Source organism: Lutra lutra, chromosome 16, assembly GCF_902655055.1.
Source record: "Lutra lutra chromosome 16, mLutLut1.2, whole genome shotgun sequence".
Taxonomy (NCBI): domain Eukaryota; kingdom Metazoa; phylum Chordata; class Mammalia; order Carnivora; family Mustelidae; genus Lutra; species Lutra lutra.
The window spans coordinates 6,476,850-6,485,939 of NC_062293.1; the positions used below are offsets into that span (position 1 = coordinate 6,476,850).

Sequence of the window (9,090 nt, forward strand, 5' to 3'; positions counted from 1 at the left end):
AGGAGGATTCAGTGCATAAAGCAGGTGAGTCAGGTCCATTACAGTGGACAGAGCAGTGCTGAGTGGAGGGACTCCTGTGACTTCCATTACTGTAGCGTCACAGTCAGAAACAAGGTCTTAATGCATCACACACACACACACACCAGGAACACACTCTCCTTGTGCCACTCTGGGAGGAGGGAGCTACATCCCTTCCCTCTGGTTTCAGGAAAAGCCAGTCCTGCCAAGGTCTCCTCCAGACCCCAAGGGCCCTTCATGGACACCAGGATCACCATGACCCCAGATCCCCTTGACCCAGGCCCATCTGGTGAGGGGTCACACTTGGCTGTGTTTTCCAGGTTGTTGGTCTCTGCGTGGCCCCACCTCCGTGACGGGCACCGTGGGGGGATCCCTGAGCGTGCAGTGTCAGTACGAGGAGAAATTCAAAGAGAATGTCAAGTACTGGTGCAAGACCCCATGTATGAGGGATATTGTGAAGACTGAAGAGGCAGACAAAGAAGTGAGGAGTGGCCGTGTGTCCATCAGGGACCAACCTGCAAACCTCACCTTCACAGTGACCTTGGAGAACCTCACAGAAGGTGATACAGGAACATACCGGTGTGGGATCGATACGTCATGGCTCCCAGAATATTTGCTCGACCTCACCTTCCGAGTTGTGTTGTCTGTGACCCCAGGTGAGCTGTGCACACCCCTCCCCCGACACCAGCACTAGGGTTGCCTGAGACTGGGGCTGATCACCCCAACCCTGTCAGGAAAGTGGTGGGACATGGGATAGAAGAGTGGGGTGAGGATGGGTTGAGTGATGCAGGGCACGGCAGATGTGTGTGTATGTGTCCGTGTCCATGTGTTTGTGTGTGTGTGTGTGTATGTGTTGTATCTGTGTATATGTCTGCATGGGTGTCTGTGTATATGTCCATGTGTGTATAAGTGTGTGTGCAGGCATTGTGTTGTCTGTACACTCACATAAGCACATGCACACCTCTAGCTGACCTAGTCGCCTCTGTGTGCCCCGCCCTGACACACTCTCATGACTAAAGCTCTCCCAGCGTGGGCAGTGCGAATGGCCCTGAGTCTGGAGATGGCTGGCTGCCTTCCTGTCCTGACAAGGGTCCTGACCATGCTGAAGGTGTCCTGAGCCTCTTCCTGGACCTCTCTCTGTCCTCCCCTTAGGGCACTGGCTCCTCTCCCTTACTGGCTGCCCAGGACCCCGGGGCTCTAACAGGACATCACTGTGTCCTGGATGGTTCCTGAGCACCAGCCTCACAGCTGTGATCCTAGGGATCTGCAGCAGCCTCGACAGGGGCCCAATAATGAAAATCAGTAACACTAATTGCCCATTGACAACCTACCCAGGAACATAGCCCATCTGACATGGGCACAGGGACAGAAGGAAAGTGGAAGGTACCAGGGCATCTCCCCGAGGACGTGGCTCACTGCCTGTCACTGTCCCCTACAGGTCCCTTCTCAGCAGCATCTACTTCCGGCTCCTGGTCTTCCTGGAGGTGCCCCTGGTCCTGAGCATGCTCAGTGCTGTCCTCTGAGGGAACAGGCCTCCGAGGGGATCTGGGGTGGGGAGGTGGCATCAGCCCAATAACTAAAATCAGTAACACCAATTGCCCATCGATGACCCGCCCAGGAACACAGCCCATCTGATGGATGGGAATGGCCTTCTGACCAACACCTCCAGCCACCGTCCTTATTTCATTCCAAATACTCTGTAAACTCTTTTGTAAGTTTTCCTGCAAAGTATCATAGACACAAAGAATGTTCCCAATAAATGCATACTCCTTACAGCCCAAATACTTTTCAACCCTTGGGTGCCCACCTCACAGCTTAAGTAATAAACATCATTAATATTGTTTCAAGCTGCCCTCTGAGGAAACCAACTATGAATTTTACATTTATGTTCTCCTTGTTTTCTTCATGGGTTTGCCATATATTTGCAAATATTTTAGTCTAGATCGGTTCATAAAAGGCACAAAGGTTAAAAAAAATACTTTCATTTTCAAGGTCCTCCCTCTTCTTATAATACTTCTTTCCCAAGTTATCACCTTTTTTTTTTTTTTAATAATACAATGGTCACTTAATGCGTAAGCCTCCTTGTGAATGGCGGTTATGTATTCCAGGGCTGATAGCGTCCCTGTGCCTCTGACAGGCCTGGGCTGGCCTCAGGGGCCCTGTACTAGGAGCTGCTCGAAGGTGAAAGTGTTGGGCACTTGTGGGCAGTCCTACTCTGAGAGTTCCTATTAACAATGGTGGGTTCTGAGAGTTCCCATAAACATAGTTTCTCTCTTTCTTGTGTTTAAACGCTGGAAGGAAAATATTTTGTTATAAATGGGAGAAAAAATTAAGACAACCCACCAGTTTGCTCTGATCCTATGCAAACACAAGTGTAGGAATTAGAATACAAAGTAATCCGGTGTCAGAGCCAACCTTCAGAACCCAAGCAGGAAAGAATCTTTATTCCTTAATCCCATTTTCCCCACCTCTAGCTATATTAATCAAGGTGCACCAAAACCCTTAAAAATATCACTCCCAAAACAGGACGCTAAAACTCAGAACGTAAAGAAACTCGGCATGATAAAGCTGACTGGAGAGACAAACACATCATAGAATTTTAAACTTTGACTGACTTTTAAATAATAATGCTTTAGGGGGCCCCCTGGGTGGCTCAGTCAGTTGAATGTCTGCCTTCAGCTCAGGTCAGGATCCTGGGGTCCTGGCATAGACCCCCACATCAGGCTCCCTGCTCAGTGGGGATTCTGCTTCTCCCTCTCATTCTCCCTCTGCCCCTCCCTCTGCTCATGCTCTTTTCTCTCTCTGTCTCTCAAATTAACAACAACAACAACAATAATACTTTAGGGAGGTGATTAAATTAAAAAATAAGTTTAAAAAATAAAGCACCTTTAAAACACCATGTTTTGGTGACTGGGATAGGCGATATAAATTTATTATAAATTTGAGTATCTAAGAAGGAATTTGTTACATTTACAAAGATAAATCTGAGTTGGCCTACAGCCAATAGGTGTGTCCTGCAGAGTGACACTGGGCTTCTTGGGCATGAAAAGACACAGCCCCACTGCCCTTTAGGAATAGGATCAGCAAGATTAAAAAAAAAAAAATTAAACTCTCAACTAGGTCATACTGAATAGGATCCTTTTGGGTTCTTTCTGTTGTTTTTTTTTTTTAATTTAATTTTATTCTTTCACTGTTCCAAGATTCATTGTTTATGCACCATACCCAATGCTCCTTGCAATACGTGCCCTCCTTAATACCCATCACCAGGCCCACCCATCTCCCCACCTCCTTCCCCTCCAAAACCCTCAGTATGTTTCTCCGAGGCCACAGGCTCTCATGGTTCGTCTCCCCCTCCAATTTCCACCAATTCACTTTCCTTCTCCTAATGTCCTCCATGTTATTCCTTATGCTCCACGAGTAAGTGAAACTATATGATAATTGACTGTCTCTGCTTGACTTATTTCATTCAGCATAATCTCCTCCAGTCCCGTCCATGTTGAATAGGATCCTTTTGGTTTATCGCTCTGGCATCGGGAATGTGAAGAGTTCAGGGAAGAAGTCTCATTCTTGAAGCAGCCTCCAGCAACGCAAGCTTCTCTTTTCCTACTTTTTATCTCGATATCGAGAAGACTTTCTGTAATTAAGGAGAGTTCTGATTCAATTGGTCTGTAAGCCTGAGTCTGAAAATGCACAGGAGCTGGTTGCCCAGTAGGAAGACTGATGGCAGACAAAGGGAAAACACACGAGCCCGGGTTCTAGACTGTGACCTTCCAGGAACAGAGATGCTGTGGACAAGTCACCACAGCCCAGCAGGGGGGCCAGAAGAAACCTCAAGCTAAGCCAGACTCCTGTTTCTCAAGGAGATAAACCTCTCTGTCTAGCCAATTATTTGCCCTTACACTCATAGGCACAGAACCCGAGGTCTGTTTAACTTTATAATTATTTTTTAAGATTATAAAGGCAGCATCTTTACAAGTTGTAGGAAACATCAGGGGCTTGATGGTTACAGAGCAAATATGGTCCCTTGGGATCTTAGAAAGAACTTGGGGCAGGAGAGGAGCAAGCAGCCCCTGAGAGGCAGCTGAGACACAGGGCAGAGAGCACCATGACCCATGACCCTTCGGGACTGAGCTGGTGGGGAAGAGATGCCAGGAAAAAACAGCTGCAAAACACAGCATGCTCACCAGGACAGAGGCCATGCCAAGGACAGGAGCCCACAGTCTGCCCTCTTGCCTGGGAATGTCTATCCCAGGTTCTCCTAGATAAACCTTCTTCTAAAGCAGAGGCTCTCAGCAGGGATGCCTTACTCCCAGGGAACATTAGGCAATGCCAGTTGACAATTTTGGCTCTTGCCATTGGGGGAAGGGGGCTACTGGTATTTAGTGTGGAGGGGCCAAGGGTTTTGTTGAATGTCTTACAGTGCACTTGGGAGTCGGGAGTTTCTTTCCTAGTCCCTGGTGGGCAGGAAGCCTGCTGTGGGGGTAGAGGAGTGGAGTGTGGGTGAGGGGGACACCGTGCTGGTTCAGGGTCATGTCTGGGTATAACAGAGCATCCCTGATAACGTTTCCTCATCCAGCCCCGAGGAAGCAGCCCCACATCTTCAAGGCTGGGACTTAAGCAACTGAAAGAGGAGGCAAAGAGGGAAGCTTGCTCTGAAGGGTCCAGTCACCCCCACCAGGCACCCCTATAGCCTGAGCCCCCGTTAGCAGCAATTGCACAGAGAAGTTTGAGTGTTGATGTCCCCACCCCACCCCCAGCCACAAACCTGTGTCTGGAGGACCTCAGGCTAACAGCCCAGGCCTCCTTGGTTCCTAACCCTTCCCTCCTCCAGCCTCAGGGTGACGTCTGGGCTTCCAGGGGACACGACCCCACAATGCACCTCCAGCCCAGGTCTCCAGGTGAAGAAAATACTGATGGTGTCTTTCAGGCCCTTTGTCTCTGAGTGGCCCCAGCACTGTGATGGGCACCATGGGAGGATCCCTCAGCGTGCAGTGTCGGTACGAGGAGAAGTACAAGACATTTACCAAATACTGGTGCCGACAACCATGCTTGCCACCTTGGAACCAGACTGTGGCCACTGGCAGGTCTGAGGAAAAGATGAGGAGTGGCCGTGTGTCCATCGTGGACCATGCTGAAGACCTCACCTTCACAGTGACCTTGGAGAACCTCACTGCAGATGATGCAGGAAGATACAGGTGTGGGATCGCAACAATACTGCATGAAGAAGGACTCCATGGTCTCCTGCCCGACCTCTTTTTCCAGGTTCAAGTGTTTGTTTCCCCCAGGTAAGACCCTGCTTTTCTCCGCTGCCACAGAGGAAGGGATCTGAGCTGATCCCTGCAGAGCATCTGAGGAACGCTAAACTCAGGAGTGCAGAACCAGGCCTGGTGTTTGTGCCTCAGAGACTGGGGACCGAGTGGGTTGTGTGGGTGTGAGTGTGAGAGAAATGTGAGTGGTGGGAGTGTGCACGAGTGTGAAAGTACATGTGTGTGCATGTGTGCATGAGAGAGTATGTGTGCAAGCCCCTGAGAATGAAGGACGGCGGGACGGTGACATCCAAGGTCCCTGCCATGAGCCCAGTCTCCTGACAAGAGCCTTGGGCCTCGGGGACTCTGAGGGTGGTGTCCAGAAGGGGAGTTCTGGGCTATGCGTCTCTATTAGAATCCAGGCAGCTTGTATACCCTCCTGTCCTCCAGGGTTGTGTGTCCCGTTATCAAACTTCTTGAAGTGACCTCTGCAGTCTTCTGGCAGGGTGGACAAGGCAGGGGGATGCACTGTCTGGGGGTGGGACCTGAGGTCTTGCTCTGGTGCCCACTTTCAAACACTCTTGTTTCCAGTGAGAGGAGGAATGCTGTAATGCTTAATGGGGAAGGTGATGATTCTCTGGTCCTGGTTTATGACACATCCATTGCTGAGCAGGTTGGGATGGTGTTGAATGCGGCTACGCCACATTCTGGCCAGGCCTGGGTCTCGCTAGTGGGAGATGATGGCCCCAGAAGCTCTGTGCGCTCCTTCCCTGAGTTCCATCTGCTTTGTGACTCTCAGAGAGTTTCTGGGAGCCACAGCCTCCTGGGTGTCCTCTTCTCCCGTTCTCTCAATTTCTCACCACCACATCCTCATGTATCTGCTTTGTCCTGATGCTCAAGGTCAGGTCTTGAGCTGAAGGACAGGAGTCTGGGGCCCTCAGCAAGGGCTGTCTGGCACTGGTACCCACCAGATTTGATGCTGATATTGACTTTTGGGGCCACAGAATCTGAGCTCAAAGGCAGGGGCAAAAGGCAGAGCCTGGGCCTCCTGTTTAGAAGGAAACTCCTGCCAGTCACTGTGTATTCCTATAGGTCCCGGGTTGTCAGCGTCTACTTCCTGCTTCTCATACTCCTGAAGGTGCCCCTGTTTCTGATGATGCTCAGTGTCATCCTCTGGGTCAACAGATCTCAATGGGCAATTTGTGGGACACAGAGTCGGCCTGATGAAGACAACATGCAGCCCTCCTTGTCCATTGATAACCTGTCCAGAGACACTGCCACTCAGACTAGAAGAGGAAGGACTTCTGGCCCCAAACCTTCTATCTCTTCTCACCTTGTTCCCCAAAACCAGTAAATTTAAGAAAAGCTTGAGAAAATGCAATAAAATATGACACACGCACACAGACACAATTGTGTGTATAACGTAGATGTGCATAGTGCTTGGCTGGGAGAAGGGGGAAAGCATTCCATAGAACCCCTAAATGCCATCAGAGAGTGTCAAGCACAGGCTGGTTGTCCAGAGGAGCCCAAGGCGAGGGCCTGCTTTTTGATGACGCTGACCCCTGAGAACCCCCAGGGCAGCCTCCCAACTCAACATTCCTTCCTTCCTCCATCCACTCACCAAATATTCACCAAGAACCTATGTAGCTCCAGCCTGTGTAGACATTGACCTATGAGAAATTACCAAAAACAGTCCCAGCCTGAGCTGGGTTCTTGGGAGCGTGGATGGCAGAAGGAGAGGCAGGGCTTAGGACAAAGCAGCTGTTTGTGGAGCCAGGTCCTGCCCAGGCAAACGCTCTCTCTCTTCTCAGTATTGAACCATCTAATGTCCAAAGTCAACAGCTGAGCTGAGGGGTTGGGGGTGAGTATATATCCAGATATCCATGTCTGGCTCAAATGTGGTTATTAGGTGTCCAGGGTCTTGGATCAGAGACATCTGGGGGCAGAAAAGAGGGACCTGGTCCTTCCTCCTGAGGCAGCAGCTCAGTGTCTGTCCCCGTGTCCCTCCCTCCCAGGTCCCTGCTTAGCAGGGTCCTCTTCCTGCTCCTGGTCATCCTGAAGGTGTCCCTGCTCCTGACCATGCTCACTGATGGACTCGGTGTGTCCTCTCTCCTTGTGGGGATCCTGACCAAGGGAAGCTTCAGCCCTTCATTCCTTTGGATATGCTGCCCAGACACACAGCCCTTCAGAGGAGAGAAGAGAAGATTCACCACATCTGATTTACCCATTTTTCTGTTGATGGCTTAGTGTTGTTTCCCGCTGGGGCTATTCCACAGCCAGTGCTGCCATGAACTTTCTTGTACAGGTCACCTAGTCTATATGTGACATGATTTCACTAGGGTACATACTTAGGGGTGGAATTGCTGGGGATTAGAGTTTGTGCACACTCAACCACAATTGATACTGCCAAGTGATTTTCCAAACCCGAAATTCATGGCCCCACTTAGCTCCCATCAGCTAAGACTGAGGGCTCCTATTGCCCTGCCTCTCTGTGTGACTTCCTGGAATGTCAGACGTTTTAATTGTTAACTTTTGACAGTTTGAAATAGTTTTTGTTTCACCATCTACAGGGTGGCCAGGCTGTGCAGCCCACGGTCAAAAGTAGCTAAGTGTGAGCAGGAAAGAGGCCAGTGCAGGTTTTGAGGTCAGTGAGAACAGACAACATGCACACAGGCTCAGGGTGTGCAGAGTTTCCTTACAGCAGGAGGAGAGAGAGAGGGATCAGGTGGTACATCCCTCCCGCACGGCGGGTGCATCCCCTCAGCGGCCAGTGTGGGCGGTGTGGCTGAACGCATTCCACTTGTCGTCCTGAGCACCTTTTCACTTATGTTGCATTCCCTCTTCTGTTCAGATTTGGCCCATCTTTCTTGGGTTTCTCTTTTTCCTTCCTGAATTATAGGACTCACACTCTCACTGGTCAAGTTTTATCATTGATGCCTTTCAAATATGGGCTCACAGATTTTGGGGTTTGTCTTTTCATTCTGGAGTCTTTTCACAAATACACCACAACTTTAGAGTATTTGAATTCATCAGAGTATTACAGTTTGTATATTTTGTACCATATTCAAGAAGCCTTTCTTATCCCAAAGTTATAAAAATATCTTCCTATGTTTTTCTAAATACTTTAAAATTTTGCAGTTCACATTTAAGTCCTGGATCCGTCTGGGATTGAATTTTTTTTCCCTTACATGTTGTGAGGTTGGAGCCACTTTCCTTTTTTCCCGCATGAATAATCATACACTCCAACGTATTTATTGTTCTCCTTCTTTCCTCATTTACATGAGTTATATCAAGTGTCCATGTAAAAACAGGGCTGTTTATGGGGGCTCTATCCTGTTTAATCAAGCTCCTTACCTATCTGTGTTTGTTACCATATTGTCCTAACCATGATAGCCATATAAAGTCCCTCCACATTATACCTTTTTTCAGAAAACACTAGAAGAAAAATAAAAAGAAAAATAAAAAGAGAGACTAGTAGGACTGAGAGACTCATAATATAATACCCAAAATGTCCACGATCTAATAGAAAATCACTTACTTTACCAAGAACCAGCCATCTATAGATTCAGTGCAATCCCTATCAAGATTCCAATGGCATTTTTTATAGTGGTAAAACAAAACAAAACAAAAAAGCTCTTAAAATTTTTGTAGAGTTGTAAGAGACCCCAAATAGCCGAAACTATTGTGAGAAGGAAGAACAAAGCAGGAGGCATCACACTTCCTGATTTTAAGCTATATTATATAGCAATAGTCATATATCGAGTCATACATATATATATGACTTGATATATGATTATCTATGAAGCCATATTATAAAGTATAGTCA

The 9,090-nt window shown here is 48.4% G+C and overlaps 1 protein-coding gene across 4 annotated transcripts in view; it reads left to right on the top strand.

The window, feature by feature from the left end:
- LOC125086646 (CMRF35-like molecule 6) overlaps window positions 1-9,090 on the top strand; it is a 34,492-nt gene that overhangs the window by 605 nt on the left and 24,797 nt on the right. Inside the window, exons 2-5 of one of the 4 annotated variants that reach the window (XM_047705962.1) lie at window positions 339-674; window positions 4,946-5,303; window positions 6,357-6,614; window positions 7,280-7,631. In XM_047705962.1, coding sequence (XP_047561918.1) covers window positions 339-674; window positions 4,946-5,303; window positions 6,357-6,614; window positions 7,280-7,511 — 1,184 coding nt within the window. In that variant the 3' untranslated portion in view covers window positions 7,512-7,631. Of the gene's footprint in view, window positions 1-338; window positions 675-4,945; window positions 5,304-6,356; window positions 6,668-7,279; window positions 7,632-9,090 lie in introns of those variants that run through there. The other 3 variants (XM_047705963.1, XM_047705964.1, XM_047705965.1) reach the window with 3 other exon arrangements.